We start from the raw sequence: 21,542 nt of genomic DNA, 5'->3' as shown, positions 1-21,542 counted from the left end.
CTCTTCATGATGAATCTAAAAGTTTTGAAAACTCCTCAAGAAAGCTTCTGCTCTACTGTGTTATTTATTATTAGAAGAGAAAACAACTCTCACTTCTCCAATTTCCCATTGCATTGGTGATACATATGTGTTGCATCTTGTATCACAAATATCTTCTCAAAGTAAAGGTTTATTTTAGTTCTTCAGTATTTTATTTTTATGAAATATTTCAAAATTTATTCTTTCTTAATTTAAATTTAAATATAATTTAAATTTATATTTAAATATAAATATACTTTACATTTAAACTTAAATATAGTTATAATGGTTTCCTCTGGAGGAGGAAATTAGCTATTATTTTATCTGTGTAGCATTCACTTAAGATCCAAGAAAGTCGGGACAACGTAAGCGATAGATCTGGAAAAAAAGACTGATGAATTAGGAGAACTTTGGAGCTGCCACTAAGCAGGGCAGATTTACCATAGTGCCCTCAAGCTATGTGAAAATGCACATCAATTTGAAACTTTAAAACATATTTAAAGAACACTATTTTGTATTAATGTCTTTCCAATATTTGCTGTGATGAAACCCCAGTACAGTGCTGTTTACTTTGCCCTCAAAGAAGTCAACATGAAACAAGACTTTTAATCAGAAAAGTCCCTTACCTCCCACGCTATTACTAATTCATGTCGTCTTCCACTTCTGCCACTTACATTAGCTGGAGGTGTCTTTGGAACTGTGAGCAAAAAGGAAAAAAAAATAAAATCAGAGTGCCCAAGTTATCGAAGTTTTCCCCATAGTAATAAGCTGCTGCAGAAGACATGAGGCAGCATGTTAAATCAGAACAGAAACAACAAACATAGCAAACATAGCACACATACATAATAAAGAAATTTTTCTCCAGTTTCATTTCAAAGGATTCCATAGTTGTGTGATTGTAACTCAAAGAAAGCATAAGCTGAGAAGAAAACTGATATTGAAATAAAAAGTTACTTAAACATTATTTCTTCTACAGCTTAGTCAAAATTTCAGTGTTTATATCATCTGAGAGATAAAACAGGAATTATTAACAATTGTACTTTTTCAAAAAAACAATTCAAAAATGAAATGCCAGGGAACCGGATATTTTCCAGACTTCAGGTAAAATTTTAGGAATTAATTTCAACATTTTCCCAGGTCATTAATGATTTAGAATATTTTTATTCTTTTAAATATATTCTGGTATGCATTACCAATTTTCAGAGCTTTTAAGTTTACCATCCTTAAACAGCCCTTATTATTTCTTGTAAAATATTGGAAACAGTACTACCTTCAGGTCTTTAAAAACTGAAGCCACCTATCATCATCTGTAAGACTTCAAAAATCTTAGTTGTATCATTGGAATTGTATACTGTCTTTTCTCTTATTTAGTACACCTAATGGAGCTCCAAAAATGACTAGTGCCTTGAGTTTATTAACTGTGAGCATGTAGTACTTACATTTTTTTTTTTTTTTTTAATTAAATATGTTCTAAGATATAAACTTCCTATTTTCTTCCTTACAGGAGTACATAGATCATTGGTAGAAATGTACTGTGAGGCATTTAACTGTTAAGGCCTTATTGCATGCTATTGAACTCATCTATTGAGTAGCAGTGTCCCTCTGACCTATACAAAGAAAAATACATTTAAATGAATGTACACAGTCCTCTCTATTTCCCATGTTGATCATTAACAGCTTAAGTTCAATGAAAGTACAGTTGTTACTAGATCCTGGGAGTTCACATAAAACTTCAGAATTAATCTATATAGTGTCTTTTTGAACTCTGATCTCCTTTTTAAAGAACATTATCTTAGTTTAGTTTAGTTTTGTTTTGTTTTCTCTTCATAACTAATGCAATCCCATAAAGTTTATGAATTGCTTCTGATTTCCACTGTTGAAAATGTGGTAAGAGTGAGAAATTAGTTATGCATACTAAAATTAAATTTTTGCCCTGTTACTTGTGGCTCTAACCAGAGCAATAGGGGAAATTTCTAATTTGTGAAAATTTCTCCCATAAAGATACATTCATTCGGCAAACATAGTATCTGTCATTTTTCTTCATTCCTTCCTACCTGATAAATGATATCTTTCATAGTTATTTGCAGAAAAATCTTAACTTGCATATAATAATTTATATAATGATCTAATTGCCTTGCGGTTAAACTTTAGCTATTGGTAAACAAGCTATCCAGTCTAAGCATGTAGTCTAGGGTCAATCTCCAGTGAATGTAGTCTAGGGTCAATCTCCAGCTTTGGGCTGATCCATCCTATTTTAAGATAGCTGTCTAAGCACAGGAAGGATATATCTCATTCTACTGACTGGAGCTATGAACAAAGTTAAATTAAAACCTGGTCTTTAAAAGGTGAAATTTTAATAAAATGTCCCAATCAGAAACAGAATTATACAGTATTGAATTGTGAGGAATTGCCTCTGGCAAAAGAACAAAAACTGTGTTATACTGGGACGAATGTTCTACAGAGAAGATGTGGATAAACAACCATCTGTCAGTTAACTAACATGCAAAAACTACTATCATGCCATCTCTGATGGAGCACATTTAAAGCAAGTTCAGCACCCATTTTTTGTTGCCTTTCTAAGATTTTTTTTTGGTTAAGTTATAAAGTTGTACTGTTTATGTAAATTATTGATGGGAGACAATGCTATCTTCCTTTGAAGTGACAAATGTGACGGACTTATTTAACCAGCAGTGCCCTCTTTCTAGAATTTTCCTGTTAATAAGTTTGCAGACCGAAGCCCTATTTAAATGAATAAGTGTTAAAAAAGTAAAACTGTCAAAACGATGAATTTCTTTTGCACCAAACTAAAATGTACATTCACACAGAAAAACTCTCTAAAATGAATAACCATTAAAAGAATAAATGTGTCAAAGGAATAAATTTCCCTGCACTACACTAAAGCAAATTATTTACCATTAGAGGAGAACATTTTAAAATTAGTTAAGTGAAGAAAACTATTAAAAGAAAACATTTTTGCCAGGCCTTGAGGTTATATATTATAAACCATTTCAGCAACATCACTTTTATATCAGTTTTATATCTGAATTTTCTTACTCGTAACTTGTTTATTGCCATGCAATTAGTGACTTCAAGTTGTTAATTTTCAGCAATGACACACATGGCACACATGGAGAAACACTTGTTTCAAAAATGCAAATGATACCAGAACTTGGTTCCCAGACACAGGGTCTGTATTCCTAGGGGACAATGACATAATGATATGTTTTCTTAATTCCTATCAAGGGTGAGAAATTTAGCATTGTGTCTTCTGAATAAATAAAACCCCAAGTAGCAGCAAGGATCTCTTTGCTGTGCTAATTAATTTCATTTAATAAGATGAAAGAATTCCATCTATGGGGAAATGAATCACTTCTTGGCTTAACACTGGTCCTTTGGATGATCAAATATGATTATGCTTCGCTTGATTGTATGTCTTTAATTCTGCTCAAACTGTTCTCATTAACCCCTTTGTTGACTACTTAGTATTGCTCATCTCCCATTTCAGTCTTAGACTGTAAGCTCCTTGGGATCAGATCAACTGTTATTTTCTTTTTGTTCTTCAGCTAATGGTAGGCTTGAAAGCTAAAAGTTGTGTCTCTGCATTGTCCTGGTGATGCAATCAACAAAAAATACTAAAACCAATGTTCTGACAGTTTGGCAGACAGGGACTAAATGTTGTGCACAGTAAATGTGGGTCACAGTGGTTATATGCTGGCACATTTTGACATTTAAACCTTCACTTAAGTCAAGCAAACAAAATTCTGGAAATTGCCATGATTAACAACTTGATTTAAACTTAAATAGTAAATTATGGTGCTTAAATTTGATTTGGGGTTTAGAGTTTTAAAAATCCCTCTCTCTTCACTCTGAGCAGCTGCTTAATTTTCTGTTCTTTTACTGAAAAATACATATTCTAGTAAAGATGAGCCCCTTCAGAGATTTTATTTCCTCACTTTGGGGCAAAATATTGAAAATGATTAAATATTTGGTGAAACATTTCAATTTTTATTTTAAAAAGTATAATTTGATATTTGCTTCATTTTTATTCAAAAAAAAAAATAGAAAAATGAAAACTATAAACAGAAATTAGAATATGTTGCCAAATTGTCAGATTTTTTTTTCTTTTCATAAATTATGGTTTTATTTCCCATTTTCTAAAGGATGCCAGGAAATTTCTGAATTTATTTAAAATCAGGTTTCTTCTTCTCCTGTTTTTACTTAAGTGGGTGAATCTTTTTCACTTCTCGAACTACAGGTTCCTTTCCTTGTAAAAAAGAAAATAAAGTGTCACATTGAACCTGGAAAAGCTGAAACTACTTGAAAAACTGTTCATCCACTTTTTTGCATTCCAGTCTTGCAAAGATTTTTTTGTAATGTTGTTCCTGAATGAATAATTAATCATTTTAAAATCGTTCTTTTCTTTGTTAGCTTATTTTTCAAGGAAACGTTGAGTGGCTTTTTTTTCAATTTTGTGTGTTTCAATTTTGTGGTTAGCATAAACAGAAATGACAGATTTTTAATTTTGTGGTGTATTTTAATTTCATGTAGAACAAAAGTATTTGTCAGCCAAGATTATAATTGATTATAGTATTGTTGTAGAAACATGTAACTAGTTTTAGTCCCTATCACTCACTAGGGACTGTGAAATCTGAATAGGTGAGATAGAGGGAAGACTAAGAGAAGCAAGAGCCTCACAATCCTCCTATTAGTCAGAGTAAGAAGTGCTTAACATGAGCTGCCTAAACTGACAGAGAAAGTTCTGATAAACAACTGACTCCAGATTTTCCAAATACCAGCTCTATGTTGTCTTCAAAAGCAAAAAAAGTTTTTTTTTTTTTTTTTAATTCTGTTTGGATTCTATATTGATAAAGATATTTTCTACATGGATTTTTTTTTTAATTTTATTTTATTTTTGTATAAATTCTGAAATAAAGAAAAAACAAAACAAAACAAACAACAACAACAAAAAACAACAAACAAACAAACAACAAAAAACACAACCTGATATTGCTACACTATCTGGGAAGATGAGTTATTAAACTTGGCTTTAGTCCCTAAGAAAATGTTTGCTCAAGATGTAGGTAATATTTATTTATTTCAAAGCTGCTTATATCTTTTAAAAAACATATATAGTTTGAAAGACAAGTAGTAGGTGTGGAAAAGTTATGGTGGGGATAAAAAAGGTTTGTCACCAGCATGACAGAACTTCATAATGTGAAGACCAGTGCAACAACACATTCAAAGTTTTTTGTTTTGTTTTGTTTTGTTTTTAAATTATTTTCCTTTATATAAATATATATGTGTGTAAGTGTGTACTGCAGTACACACTTGGGAAACAGAGATGTTAAGTGAAAACCTTTGCTGCATATTAAAGGCTAGCTCTCAAGTTCTCACACTCCCAGGGAAACATCTCATCTGTTCAGGACTGAGACGTAAAATGCGCCAGCATCTCTGAAGCAGATGATGAACTGTATTCAGCTATTGGAAATGCCCCAACTGGTCTCATAATCTGCATTTCTGCTATTCTCATTTTCTTCTGTATTTTTAACATCTGTAATTTAGTAGAAGATAGGATTCAGTTCTATCCACTGAAAACAGTGTCATACATGTCTGCAGGATTCACCCTGAATAGTCTCCAGATTGCTACACATGGGTCTGAAATCTCAAATGCTGTAACATACATGCCAAAGAACCAATTCCTTAGCTTTCCTGACATGTTTTCTAATAATACATATATTTGGACGCTTTGTGCATATGTGTTTGGGCCTGCAATATTACATGTAGCCTATTGATTTCAAATATATCCATGCAGTCAATGATTATTGCCTACTTTGTCTTCTTTTGTTTTTCCCTGTGGAGACATTTTCTACAAAGGTTTCAGTTGCCCATCTAATGATGCAAACAGAGCAGGCAATTCATTTTTCTCTAGAACCAAAAATAGTTTTGATAATGGGAAAAAATGAAACTTATTTTGTACAGGTCTCAAATATAAAAAAACACCACCAGCAAAAGAAACCCGCTGGAACAAACCCAGTATAAAACATATTGCCAGGCCACAGTTTTTTCCTGGTATACCATGAAGAAATATTAGCTGAGAGTAAGCGTGACCTAATGAAAGATAAGGACTTATTAAAAATCAATCCTATGTACAATCTGCTACCAATTGAGTGCATTATATTTTTACCTCATAAAATCAAGTTTTCATGCCTGATTAGCAGGTTAAATTTTGATTCTACTCAATTTCTCTCTCCCCATGTTTCCCCATGAATAGATAATGTAATTGATGCTTTGCCCCAGGCATCAAATGCCCAACTGCTGTAGTGGAATGCCAGACATGTCTGAATTCATGTTACTGGCTCTTTTCACCTTGTGGACCTGTAAAATATGTATCAAGGCTGGAAGTGACAGAAATGCAGCAGCTGGCTATAAGTTAGATGTGCCAGAAAATTGCAGAATTATCCATTCCAATGAAAGTAGCTATGAAAATCAACCATGTTAACTAAATATAAACTAAGTAACAAGATTAAGGTTTAATTAGAAAATTAAAGCAAGTGGAAATTTGTTTATTATTCTGTTGATTTCCTTACACCACCCCAAGCATTGCTTCCATGGGTATTTTTACGTAATGTACTTGTGCAAAATGCTGTTACTATCTAGGGGAAGAAGTGATAAAATAAGTGAGGTGTGGGGAGAGAAAAAGATTTTAGTCTCCAGCCAAAGTAGCTGATGCCATTAAATTACAGATGCTGATTTCCATTTAAGTATAAAATAATAGCAGCAGAATCACACATTTGCTACCTCTGTGGGTTGTCTACACAGCTATTATTTAGCCCTGTGGATCACGACTGTCCTCTGAGTGCAAGCCTCAGTCATCGTCTCCTTTGGGAGACTGGATTCCTGCATTTTCTTTTTTATTTTTTTTCCAGTGCAGTTTGTTTTCCAGTGCACTTTTACTTGTAGGGCACGTCTAATATCATTGCAAAGAGCCACCTTATTCTGCTAGGTCATGAGAAGAGAGGTTGATGACATGTTCTTGCTGAAGTATAATGTCCTTCCACATGCACTTCTAATTAGAATTCAGATCTATGATATTAGAACTGGAGCAGTTAGCAGAGGTTTCTGGTTTAAAGCAGAGACTATTTTGTTATTGTTTTTACTTTACAACCCTTTGAAGGTTCCAACAAATTGGAAAGTTATATCTTATTGTTTTTTATTGTAAATACTGTCTTCTCACTGCCTCTATAGAATAAAACAAGAAAACAGTTAAATCTGTCTCTTATATAGGTAATAACAAAACAAAACAAAACAAAACAACAACAACAACAAAAAAAAACAACAAAGCCATTCACAACCAAAAGAGAAACCAAAGGGTTTCACTGAAGAAAGTTATTTTGAAATTGAGGTGATGACAACTAACTTCTGCTGTACCACACTGTGCTAAACAGGCACACCAATAAATTCAACTTCAATTTCTCTGTCACACTACCAGTGTGTCAATGTCACACTACCAAATGCTCCCTTCTAACATGACGCTTATGCCACTGTAACTCTGGTAACAAAAATGTGTTTCTAACTGGAAAGCTGAAAGTGCAGGTAAACACTGACTGTGGTCTTTTCCTATTTGAACTAATATGTTCAAAAATCTTGATTTTCAATTCAAAAACTGCATTATTATTGTCTATTGCTGTTTCTCAGGAAGAGTCCCATGTAAGTGATTATATATATATACATATATATAGGCACTCACAGATTAAATACATCTGGTGGATTAAAATCTTGAACCATGTTTTCAAACTCAAGGAGCGTATTCATAAATCTGCAAGAACAAAATACCAGGGGTGCAACCTACTACGGGATAAACTTTTTCCATAATGTCTATGTCCTTTCTGATATACACCACCTGAACAAACAGAGAAGTCGTTTAAACATTTGGGTTCAGTAATATTCTTGGCCAATGCTGCATATAGTTCTAAATCATGGAAACAATAGTGGTGGAGGAATATATGTATATATTTTAATCATTTGACATGAACATGTGTTATTATTATTATTTAATATCATTTTCCCTTTCTTCTTTTTCTCCTCACAAAATATGCAGAATCTGAAACTTCTGTGATACAGTTACTGAGTTTCACACTGAGGGCAACTTGCAGAAGACTGGGGGGGAATTGGAAAAGAAGCATCCTTCAATATGGGAATCAGACGACTTCGGTGCAGTTCTGTCATTGCATCTATATTACCAGCCAACAGCTACGCAGTTGTTTAAAGAAAAAATAAATATGTCTTATTAAATCTGAAGATAGATCTGTTTTAATAAGACATATTTATTTTTTCTTCTTTAAACAACTGCTTGGTTGTTGTTACTTGGTAACTGCATCCAATTTTGGATGCCAGAGAATGAGAAAGACATTGGTCAGCTAGGGAGAGTTTAAGGGTGGGACTGAGATCGTGAAGGCTGTAGCTCCTGCCCTTTGAGGAGAGGCAGGAGGAGCAGGGCTTGGTCAGCCTGGAGCAGAGACAGCTTTAGGGGTTGAACAGCAGCCCCAACACCTACAATGAAGGTCAATGTGCTGGAAATGGTGCTGGGATTTCCACAATGGTACAGGGAGGGAAGGAAAGAGACAGCAGTAATAAGCTGAAATAGGGTCAGTTCTGACTGAATGTATTAAAAAAAAAAAAAATAATCCTAATTAGAGTAATGAAGCACTTGCACAAAGATGTGCAGTCTCCATCCTTGGAAGTTTCGAAATTTTAAAGACCAGGAAAAGTTCTGAGAAAACTGGTCTGAAGTCTGTTTTTCCAGCTTTGAACAGGAAGATGGAGCAGGGGTACCCTCAGTTCCCTTCCAGCCTCAACTATTTTGTTGATTCTGTGGTTCCAAGAAATCAGCCTGAATAGTCCACTGTGAATGTTTTTGGGTGGTTATACGTAGATGTATGAACTAGAGAGCTGAGGCAACAAGATTAACATATCTTAAAAGAGAAGGATTTTTATTTCAGAATAAGAGACATAAATATATTGTGGCATTGCCACTTTTAGTTTTTATAATCTCCCTTAATGAGAAGACAGAAGATGGGGCAATGCAACTGATATTCATCTGGCGTGTTTACAACAATAAAATCTGTTATGTTTTCAGTTTAAGTGGAATCTTTGAATTTGGCACTCATCTATCCTGTATGATTAATAAGCTACTTTCAAATTATTCAGCTGAGGAAAAATCAAAACAAAATCAAACCTCTCTAGGCCTCCTAAATAATAGAGGCATGCAACTAGCAATGGAGAATAATATGAGAGTGTCCTGAGGTGGATATCTGTTCTGAGGCTTTGTTCAAACCCTGACTCTGTCTCTTTCTCTTTCTGCCTCCTGAAATGTGTTTCTCTGTCTGCGTAGTGATTTTTCTCAGATTCCCAGTCTTCAAGCACCACTTGTTTGCTCCCTTCATTCTGCCTAAGTTGCTGTCAGTGATTTCAAACTTTCAGAGACCATTGCAATTTTCAAGAGATGCAAACAGCATATACAATATTCTTCTCTGGACTCTCACAGTATCATCCCAGTCAGAAATTTAGTTACATTTCTTCAAATGCACTAACAATTCATGGTAGAATATGCATGATCATGAAACATGTCGAGTATGTGGTAAATAAAGCAGCTTCCCATGGATTTTCTACCTGCTGAAAAAAAAAGGTTTCAGTGTACCTTTAAGGGGAGAAGTTATGAGGAGTAGGGGGGAAGAGGCTGCCTGGGAGCGGTTGTGTGAAGGGACTGGGAAGTAGCCTGCAACTGAAGATCAGTGGAAGCCCATGAGAGACTAAACAGAAAAGGCTTAAGAGTAAGTTGAAGAGTAAGATATCTTGGAAGAAGTAAGACAGCAGGGAATAGGGTTATTTAGAATTTCTGCAAATTAATACTCCTGTAAATAAAACAAGCTGTTCTCCATTACAAAGAATATCACCTTTGCACAATTTTAACTCAGCCCAGAGATGTGTGCCAGTGAGAAGAGAACAGCACTATTATTACATTAAAATAATTCTTGTTGCTGGTAGCCTTTGAAAATTTACCTTTGTATACTCTGCTTACCTGCTTCATTGGTTCTGATCAGGCGGGATGGTGCACTTGGATCTCCAGTCCCAATTTTGTTGGTTGCTACAACTCTAAATTCATACTCCACCCAAGGATTAAGTTCAACAGCCATAGCAGATTCCATGTCTCCACTTATCACATCAGGAACTGCAGACAGTAAAGAAATAGGCTGCTCAGAAACATGAGGCTCACATGAAGTGTTTCAGTAGGAAGTGTTTATTTTTATTATTATTTTTATTTAAAAATATATTTAAATATGCATATCAATATATTATAATTATATAATTATATAATATATATATATTATATAATATGATTATATATGATATATAATATATATATCATATATTATATATATCGTATAATATATCGTATATATAATGATTATATAGTTATAATGTGTAATATATTTCATATATATTTAATACATAATATAATTATAAAATATAATATATATATAAAAATAATTAAATCATCAAATATAGAATATATATTTAATATATTCTAATATATTATAATATATATTAATATAAAATACATATTCATATATATGGCCTTTAGAAGTGAAAGATATTGCGGGTTTGGGTTTGTCAGAAATCACAGTTAGATTTTTGACACTGTGGTACTCCCCAAAAGACAAAAATTGAAGGGTATTGTGAAGAGCTTTCTGCTTGTTCACAGATGCATCATGCAAGTATCTTTGTGCCGTCCTTTCAGAGATGTTGCTAAGTAACATGACAGGAAAAAAAATAATGAAGTCAGTTCTTTTAATTAGTCATTGTTCTCTTAAGAGTATCTGTTCCTGCAGATGCTGCTGATTATTATTGCCATGTGGCAGGAGTTTTGAACAGCCTACTATTACTATTTTAAAGTTTTTTCTCACCTGTTTTTACTGTCTGCCAGCCAAGAGAAAATGGACTGCGTGCTTGCAAGTTGTAGAGGGATATCGGGCTGTGATTGTCTGCTCCAGGGCTCCAGGAGAGTGTTGCTGTGGTGTCTGTAATTTCCTCCACTATTACAACCCCTGGGGGACCAGGAGGACCTAGAGTAAAGTGGAATAATCAAACAGAACACACCATCATTGCAACTGAACGGTAATAATACAGGAGACATTCTGTAGGGAGTTCATGAAATGCAAGGGTTATAATGCACACTACTACAATGTGGTGATAGTTTATTTTCAAAATTTCTACTGACATATTGTGATATTGTTTCTACTTTTTAAATGTTGTGCAGGTGAGAAGCAATTTACTTATCAAAGTGACAGCAGGAGAACTAGAAATAGTAGCAGATTTCTAAAATAATCCTCATTTATAATTGTTCTGATTCTAAAATTAAAGGAAAAACAAAAACAAACAAAACAAACAAACAAACAAAAAACAATCTTTAAGTAGCATCCATGCTAGACTGAACACTCACAGTAACATCTCTTTGTGAGAAATGTCATCAGGAGAGACAAATCATGATCAAAATGAAGCAAGGTCAGATATGTTTCTTGAGGAGAAAATAGTATTGCTATTAACTGATTTATAAGAATATGTCATGCATCCTGTTCTCGGATTCACTCATTCAAGGAAACAATCTGGATTACCACCCTTCTAAGTCCAGAGCCACATATTTTTAAGGTTAATATGTACTATGATTCTATTGAAAACAAACAAAAAAAACCCTCCAACAATTTCTCAATTTGAGAAATTAGAGGATTATTTTTTCCACTTAACTATGCCAAATGAGAAAATGCTAATTGTCAGTTGTGTAAGCCATGTGATTACTCCAATAAGTAAGTTATCTGGTAACAAACATGACTTTGGAATGAAAAATGTGCCTATAACTTCTATCTTACCCCCCATTTTCTTCTTTAATTTTTCCTGATATTGGTACTACTGATGTTTGAAAACATTGTATGTTTGCATTTGCTAAACTAAATTGGAGGCAAGGTTCCCCCAAAACAGAATTCTTTTCCAGCTGCTGTAAACAGATGTTTAAGGGAAAGAGCACATTTCTGTCATGGTCCAATGCAGAATTAAAAATCTCTCGTGTGGTTCCTTATATTTTAAAGCTTAAATAAGTTCAGAAGTACAGGACTTAATTCTTTTTAATAGTACTTAATTAAAATATTTAATAACCCTAATTAATTATGAGAAAAAGTGGATATTTTTGGCATCCAATTCTTTCCCATCTTTCAGTTTTTGGAGGCTGAAGTTCTGCTTCTGCTCATGTACAGATGGAGGCCTTTGAAATCAGAAATGCACTGGCCATTTTCTTCCAAAATGAAACTGCAGGAAAGGTGATGATGTAAACAACTGTTTTTTTTTTTTTTTTTTTTTTAATATTTATTTATTTATTTATTTATTTATTTATTTTCCATTCATTAGAAAGCAATGCTGGATACACTTCTGTGAGAGCCTGAAGCTCTTTGCATGTATCAGACTTTCCCCTAGAGTTACAGTGGAACGGATCTGCTAGACACCTCCACTCTTGTCCATCCTAACAGTGAGCCATTATGAGAGGCATGGTCCTACTAGAGTTCAGCAGCTGCAAATAAGAGAGAAAATACTCAGGTCTGGTTCCACCATTTGGTGTAGTAGTTGTAGACATTGCATGTAGTACATTAGTGAATATAGTACATTTCTGAACTCAGTTATTTTTTATTTGTTTGTTTGTTGTCTGTGTATGTGTGCAGTATTTCATGCAACCAAATTTTTAAATCTTTTGCTGGCTAGAAACTTAGTCCATAAGTAAAAAACAATTTGTACGAATATGAAAAGCTAAAGAAAAACCTATTAATTGAAAAGGTTTCCTTCTCCCCCCTTCATAGTTTGCAGCTGCAAACAATTTTCCACAGGTATTCCTTCAACAAAAGTGTGTTTACATGAACTATGACAACAATGCATTCAGAATTTTCTAGTAGTTCAACTCAGTATTCTCAGAGAGGAAGAGACATTGATTCCTTTAAATAACAAAGCAAACTACACTATTCACTTTCCTCTGTTTGCCTGATAATGATCTACTAGCGACTAATTGACACCAAAATATTGGAAAGCTATAGCATTTACAGGAATAAAGGCAACAAAATAGAAAATATAATTGTCTTTTTAGAATGTATGTATAGAATTCAGTAAAGTTTAGTGTTACAGATGTATGAGGGATCAAGACTTTCTGAAATACATGTTCAAAGGAGCCCTGGATACTGCAGTGGGCTATGGGAAAAGAAGAGGCTTTCCACCCTGAATTGTGGTGAGCAGCTTTTGTGGCTCATAGTGCCAGGAGTCTTTCCTCTTCCCTTACCCTTCTGGCTCAGCAGTCCTGACATTACTGCTGCTAGTGTGGGATCTCCTGTGTGGGATAAGATGGCACCACCCCTTGGACCCCTTGTGACTCTTGGGCTTCTGGAGTACCTCATTTGTAGCTGAAAGGTCTTGATTTTCTTCCTGGGAGAAAGCAGGGCAGAAAACTGTGTCCTGTGCACACCTCCTTTTCTGCCACGTATTTGCTGTTCTTTGGTGGAAAGCACCAGGTAAGACCTTTGTCTCGGAATAGTAACTCCTGGGGCTAATTTAATAAAACAGGGTGGTCTTCAATCTTCATCATCTACTGTTTCAGGCTATCTGTTGATGTAGGAAAATATTAGTGAAATTTTTATTTGTAGCCATGAGGGAAAGTTTAAAGGAAAGCTTGGATCCTGATGCAATCATATTCTTTTAGTGATTTGGAGCCCTAGGCCCAGAATTATATCATGGTTCTAAGCACAAACAAAATTAAGGGAAAATATTTTAGTGCTTTTCCTCTGCGACAATATTTCTTCCATGCTCAGTGAATATTGTTAAAGAGTTTCTAGCCACTGCATTATAGGAAAAAGAACAAGATTCTTGTGTATATAAAAATATCTAAAATATATTTATGCAGATGTCTCCTGCTAAATTCTCAATATATTTTGTTGTAGGAGTTCTCTCATGGTTTTTAAAACCTTTTGAATGCATTCCTAGTCATGATAATGTGTCATTATGCTTTCTGAGATGTGTCCTCTTACACAGTCTGTGGGATGACTGCTAAAAAGCATTTCCATTTCCAACAGCAGGCATCCTTGAAAGCGGATTAATAAGGGACAAAAGCCTCCGTGATGACAAATCTATGACAGTTAGCCAGGACCTGAGTGCTATGCAGATGTCACTCATTTTTGTAGAAATCTCATTAAATTTTATGCTTGGATGTAATCATTCATGGTGTCAGCTGGATGGCTAATGCAGAGAAGCATTTCTCCCAAGGGCTGTGCTATTGTTCAGAATCTCTAAAACAATTTTTTAGTTGGGAATAGTCAATTGAGGAAAAAATGCACAGTCTGCTCAAATGCTTCTCTGGAAACCACACAGAAAATGACTGGTCATAAATGCACTACAGTGCAGTTGACCTTCACAGAGAAGACATTTGAGGCTGTGATAGGCTCTTATGTAGCTCTAGAAACCTAGCACAGAGGTTGTTAAGCAGTTATCTTCTTTCAGAGCAATTCCATAGATCAATGCTTCATTTCAAGACATGCATGAATGCATTTTGGCAAACTTGTTTTATGTGTCTTTTTATTGTTTGAATGATCATCCTGAGAGGTCCTTTAGATTACTTGATTTAGATTCAATGTTAATGTGAGAGTTCTTGAAAGAATGTTACCAATAATAACCTCAGTCATTCAGTGAGACAGTGCCCTTTCCTGTGAATCCCAGGATGTGCACTGATTTACTCTACTGCAGTCTGACCAGGATAATCCTTACTTTTACCAAATCACTAAAAAGCCTGATACAGCCTGATTCTTCATGAATACATAATTCTTTACCTGAAGGCTTTGCCAGTACAAGGTGTGCTGGCTTGTCATAAAGAAGATCTTAAGTCAGAAAAAAACAGGAACAGAAAGAGGTGGTAACTACAAGATAATGGAAAAGTTGTTTGAGGAAACTGGAGGCTGACTTTAACATGAAACCATTTTGCTGTGTCCACCTATGGCACCGCACATGTGGAGGAAGAACAAGATGGAGAGAAAGTGTGATATGTGGTGAATACTTTAGAGGATATGTCCTCGTTCCCATCCCTACATGTGTGGTATACCCAAGTGATTTCTGTAAGACAGCTACATAAAGCCAAGGGAGAATGGAGAGGTCACACTCTAACCAGACCAGTACAGAGAGGTCAGACTCAGCACTGGAAGGTAACAAAGAGAAGATGTTGATGTTCCAGCCTTGGTAGTCTTGACTCGTTCCAGGGATGTGTTCCTTTGCCCCATCCCTGGAAGTGTTTAAGGCCAGGTGGGATGGGGCTTTGAGCAACCTGTTCTAGTGGGAGGTATCATTGCCCACGGCACGGGTGTGCAACCAGATGATCTTTAAGGTCCCTTCTAATCCAAGCTATGTTTTGATTCCATTATTCTATGTTTAAAGGTATGATACTCCACCTACCCTAGCATACTGTCTTCCTATACTGTAGATGTTTCAGCTACACTGATATACAGAAAAGGGCCAAAGCACAGACTTGAACTCTATCAATGATCCTATGTACTATTATGCTGTCAGTAATTCCCTATCATAATTTCAACCCTGTGCCAATCACACTTTCCCCATCCAAGGCCTGTGAACAGTTAATTCATTACCGTGGGTTAGGATAGGTCCCAATAGCCAGTTTGTTGTGTCCCTACTGTTTTGAAAGGGGAGGAGGACTTTATCTGTGTGAATGGGAACTCCACTGTATCCATTGACCTCGGGAAGTGGTTTACTACTACTACTACAGACATATCTGTGAGTCCAGTTAATGGGGTCTGTACCTAGGGCATTTTTGTGGCTCTTGTTACAGATCAAATGTAAGTTCAAGGCCCAGCAAAAATCTGCTAACCCTGTTTACGTTCCATTTAATAATGTTGTGGCTGATGGCCTTTAAACCCAAGTGCTTGTCTTTAAGTTTTATTGGTAATATCCACAACTGAAAGGAGCAATGTGATCAATCTAACCAGCAGTTCCTGTGTTATATTTGCTCCAGGTCAGTAGACTTCAGAGGAAACATTGCTTCTCCAAAAATATATCATGAGAGTGGATTTCTTGCTTAGGTAGGTAGTTTGCCAGTCTACAAGAAGAATAGCTTTAACCTCCTTTATTATTATTATTATTATTATTATTATTTATTTATTATTATTATTATTATTTAGACCACAAAACATGTACTCTTAAACCACATTTTATAGTCACAAAGGCTTTCACCCCTTTATGCTACAGAATTGCTCCCAGCTCCATTTCAACACCTTACTGCTTTCAGGTAGCCATTTGATCTTAAAGCTCATTTTACTTACAGTAGGCATGCTTAGTGAGTTTGGCTAGCTTTCTCTTCATAATTCTACAATACATGCTATTTATTCATTGTAGGAGAAATCTGCTTTTCAGTTTGTTTAAAGAAATTGTCCTGCCATGATTTTTGTATTAACATTTCTATAGTTTAAAGGATTTTAATTAGTTTTCTATATGCTGATAAATTTCCAAGGATGTACAGAATTAACACAGAGCATTCAGAACACTATACATTATTTTTTTTCTTCTTCTGGAGGATCACTATGTCTGTTAACAGACATAATAGAAACAGAAAACACATTACGAGCAGTCTGAATGGAAAGCATAATAAAAACAAGTAACAGTAAACAAACTATTTCTCAAATACCCCCCAAATATCTAATCTAGTAAAGTCTTAATTATAGACCAAAGACATAGCATTAGAAACAAAGTTACTGTATTAACTCTTAGAGAGCAGAGAACTGAGACTGATAGCATGATCTGTGTTTGAGTTGTTCCTAAAATATATTATATAACATGTAATATATAGCATATAATTTTTTGATATATAATACATAATACATAGATATAATAGATAACTATTTAAAAATAAAATTACTAGATACGTTGAAACAATCTTTTACATGACTATTGATGAGTACAAGGAAACATGGAAAAATAATTTGTTGGTTAGCACCTCAAATGAAAAAAATAAAGGAGTAGTTTGCAATTGATACTACTTATTAGTTTGTGTATAACATATTGTAAAACAGCTTTGCAAGAGTAATTTACAAATAGAACTAAATTATGGAATTTATTTGACAAAGTTACTGAACCTGGTAGCATACTTTTTCTTTTATTAAATATATATATGTTAAAACATTTGAGACTTAGTACTCTTGATTAGACACTGAATTTCACAAATTAAAACAACAACAAAAAAAACCATTTCACACATTTCACAGCCTTGTATTCCTTACTCAGTCACGTCGATCCTGAAAAGTAAGGTGATACAAGAAAGGGATATGTGAAAAATTACCTACATTGTTGTTGATGGTGTCACTGTCATTGCTAACAATGCAGAGGTTTATCCAGAAAAAATCACTCACATCTGTTTGAAGCACTGTCCCAGTATACATCAGATAACAGGGGTAACAGTACTACACAATGAGCCGCTGCTATCCAAGAAACTCCCTGCTGTTGTGTAAAGCTACTGCTACAGCAGAAGTGCCTCACACCTCAGTGCAGGTGGATCTCTGCTCTTGAAATACTATAGGAATACTCAGAGTGACCTTTGTAGAAGTATTAGACTCCTGTGTGACATCCCCAACTCCCACAATTTTACTATGCTGAACTGTCTAAGCCAATCCTCCAAACTTGCAGAAGCAGCAAGGAGTATAAAGCTAGTTTTGGTAGCAAAGACTTTGCTCAAACTTTCCTTCTTGTGATCTATGGCAAATCAACCCTTCAGTGAGTTCTTTAAAAACTCTGTGTTCCAGGAGCAAAGGGCTACTTTTTAAGGAAAGTGAACATAAGAAGTAGCCTTTGGCTCATAGTTATGAGTTCGCATAGTGTTCTCTAAAACCTCCTTATCTATGAGTAACAGATTTTGTACTGATAATTTAAATAACCACAAAGTGAAAAGCACTGTTGCCCTTTTCTAATGGAGTTGACTGGGGAAATGCAAGGTACTAAATGATAGCTCCTTCAGAGTGTCAACCTCTTTTATGACAGAGGTATTTGGTGTTTATAATTTCTCTACACATGAAACATGATCATGAAGACATCCTTTGTCAGGAAAACATGAATGCACAGATTGCTTCAAATTTCTACAACATAATGGGGAAATAAGAACATAACAAACCCTTTGGAAGACAAGCTTTAGAAACAAATTAACTTGCCAAGCAGGCATTGTCTTGAGGAAACCTGACATGTTGCTGGCTACAAGATCACCTGAGACATCTGTGGGATGCAAACCTTCTGGCTAGTTCTTGGGTGTTTGGTAACCAAATTTGTGATCATATCATTAGTGTCAGAACATGAGAACATGACATGCATATTTATCCTGTATTAAAGTCTTCTGCTTTGGTAATCACTTTGTGAAAAATCAGCACAGAGACAGCTTGAATACCAGGGTGCCAGTGATACATGGAAAACCAGCCAACCTGAAACATTTTGTTATTGTGCTTCTCTGCTAGCTAATACTCCCTGAAAATTGAAGATCTGGTTGGATAAATAAAGGCTAGTAATCAGAAAATATATGTGACTTAGGAAAACTATTATTGGACTGATGTCAAGAATGGGACTAACATTCAACTATTCATAAATCACTTTTGCTTCTTAAATGGTCGATGGCTTCATGTGCTGGGGCAAACATTTATTGACTGTGTAGCAAAATATCTAGATTATCCTGTAAACATCCTTGTTTGCATTATGAACAGCTATTCTGCATACATTTTCCTCAGGTGAGGAAACAATTCAAGGCATAATGTAAGTAGAAACAAGCAATCAATTGGTTTCAGCAGTGAAAGTCCAGAACTATGATTTTTGCAGTATTCATTTGCACCAGTAAAACTGCTTATTTGCCCATTAGACATAGATAACTCCTGTTACAGGAGTCCTCTGAAGTAACATGTCTGTGCAGGCCTGGTTCCAGAATAGTTACTACTTTATGTGAAAAGCTGTTTTCTCTTCTGGATGTCCTTGAGTTGTATCAGCCTTCCAGAAAATCTTGCAGTGACGATTAAGTTTATTCTGCCTTATTCTCTTGCTGGAGGGGTGCACATCTGTTATTTAGCTTTCCCAACTCCCACTTCAGTGTATTGGCTTAAGCAGATGAGCAATGGCTTCTCTGAGGACTCTTCATTTTGTGGGCACCAGCCAACTCAATGAAAGAATCAAATATTCAGGTTGCTGGAAGGGACCCTACATCCTACCCTAAACAGGAATGCTCTTGTTTGTTCGTCTGCTGGCTTCTGTGTTTCTAGCTCCCCTGCCTCAAAAAGGGCATTGAGTATGTGTTGATCCCACCTAACCTACTGCCAACAAGTATGGCATACTCTTAAGGAGAGACAAGCTTCATTCTGAAGCAGGGTCTGAGGGCATCCAAAAGTGATATCCTTCCGGCACTTGAGCACTGCAGTTACTGAACTTGGCTGTAAGTGATGTGCATCACCTCTTCTTCATTGAATCAATGGCCCACATCACCTGGGTTTTGAGCTGAATCCTATCTCTCATCCTCCCCACATTCAGAGGGTAAAAAAACTCTCTGGAGACTTCCATTGAATTAAAGTGTTCATCTAGAGAGGATGGGTGACACTGCCCAAATGAGGAGCTTCTGCATGCACACAGAAGCCTAAATCCAAATATTTAAGGCTCAGGCACACAATGGATGTGAGAGTGCTGTGACCTTTCAGATGACTCTACTGTGTTTGGTGACCAAAATGTGAACTTTCTTGGGTTTACGTGCCAGAGGTGGTGAAAGATACTTTGCTGTAAACCATGAAACAAAAATAAAATAAAATTAATAAGTAGTGAAAAACAAACAAACAAGAAGGACTTTTTCATTCATGTAACTACTAATAAGAATAACTTGTGATGATGAATAGCAGAGAATTTCATAGAAGCTTATTTTGAAGAAGAAATGTTCTTGCCAAGTTAGGTAGTAGCCTACCTGAATATAAACAGATCATGCCAAGTATGCCAGGACAGCTGTTCTCTGAACATTGTTAACTAGCATGAGACTACTATGAAGTATTTGTCATTCATATTCCATATCAAGATTAAAATGCAAGACATTTAAGCTGGAAAGCTAATGTACTGCCTGACAGGTCCAGCTGCCAACAGAACATCTCTTCCTAATGACATCCACATTCTTGGTGATATTAGAAAAAATGTAACAAAAAGGGAAAAATAAATAATTTGAGCTTTGAAAACAGCATTTTGGGAACAGAGAAATGACTAGAGATCACTAAAAAGTTGTTTCTTACTTTAATATACATAATTTAATTACATTTTTAAAGCACTTAGGGAAGTATTTTAATTTTGTTTTGAGCAGTAAGTGCTGAAGGGATTTCAACCTTCATTTTGCCCAAACATGGTCTATCACATCTTTTCAAATGTAATTTTGAAGTATTCCTGAAAAAAATTCACCAGATAAAAATCATTACAAAAATAATGTTGGCCATGTATTTCATTGCAGCTTAACTAAATTCAAGATCTGTAAATTAGTGACTCTGAAAATATTTTGAAAATGTTTTTAGAAGTCTATAACCCATTGTAAAAAGTTGCAGTATAAAAACTTGCAGCTGTCCTAACTTCTTTTGCAGTTCACACACACACACATAATAAACTCAGAAATGTTGCACCGTTAATTAGCTCTTTGTAAGTAATTAAACTTAGAAGAATTGAGATTTACTTGACAGTATTCATTATCTGTTCTTCTGATATTCCTCTACTAATGACATCTTTGGAATTTAACTTCTACGGTGTAATACAGGGCAAAGAGGAACTGCTGTAAAATGGGAAAAATAGTGACAGGATTAGTTCTTTGGGTTATGTTCAAGGGATCTTCCAACTTTACAACTCACAAATATGGTTTTACAAAAAAAATAAATATATTTTTAAAACATAGTCCATGGCTTCTTCACAATAAAAGATAATGAGACACCAAAATTGTCCATCTAAAGAGCTGCAGCAAGGTTAATTGTCATCCAAGTTACTTACAATAAAGTTCTAGAAAAAATGCATTGAATTGGAAACAATGTATGAATTGAACACATAATTCAATGCAAATTCAATTAGTTTGCTAATAGCAATAATTCCTGAATATAATAAGGAGGGAAAATTACATGATTTTCATTTAAATTATTATGTGTCCAATTTATTTCCTGAGGAAACGGTGTTTGTAGAACAATCTTTTGAGTCAAAAACTACAATGATACATTAAAAATATCAGATGAACCTTACAGTACAACTAATGGTTGAAATATTTTTGTATGCTGCTGGTATGTTACTGTCAGCACTCAAGACTGGTATTTTGTGTAGAAGTAAAATGAAAGTAAGGTCAGAACAAGGTTGTGCTGGAACTTTGCTAATATTGGCACTTCTGAAAGTTCATTGTTTCTGGTATCTTGATTTGGCCATGG

At 35.0% G+C, this 21,542-nt stretch overlaps 1 protein-coding gene across 1 annotated transcript in view; it reads right to left on the bottom strand.

Moving 5' to 3' along the window:
• CNTN5 (contactin 5) overlaps positions 1-21,542 on the bottom strand; it is a 688,982-nt gene that overhangs the window by 26,688 nt on the left and 640,752 nt on the right. The window contains exons 17-19 of the mRNA XM_082775391.1: positions 10,983-11,141; positions 10,097-10,246; positions 645-715 (exon numbers count right to left, since the gene is read on the bottom strand). Of these exons, the coding sequence (XP_082631517.1) occupies positions 645-715; positions 10,097-10,246; positions 10,983-11,141 (380 nt within the window). The remainder of the gene's footprint in view (positions 1-644; positions 716-10,096; positions 10,247-10,982; positions 11,142-21,542) is intronic.

Source organism: Aythya marila (assembly GCF_965140915.1).
Source record: "Aythya marila genome assembly, chromosome: 1".
NCBI classification, from domain to species: Eukaryota; Metazoa; Chordata; class Aves; order Anseriformes; family Anatidae; genus Aythya; species Aythya marila.
This window is presented reverse-complemented; position numbering and strand designations above follow the sequence as displayed.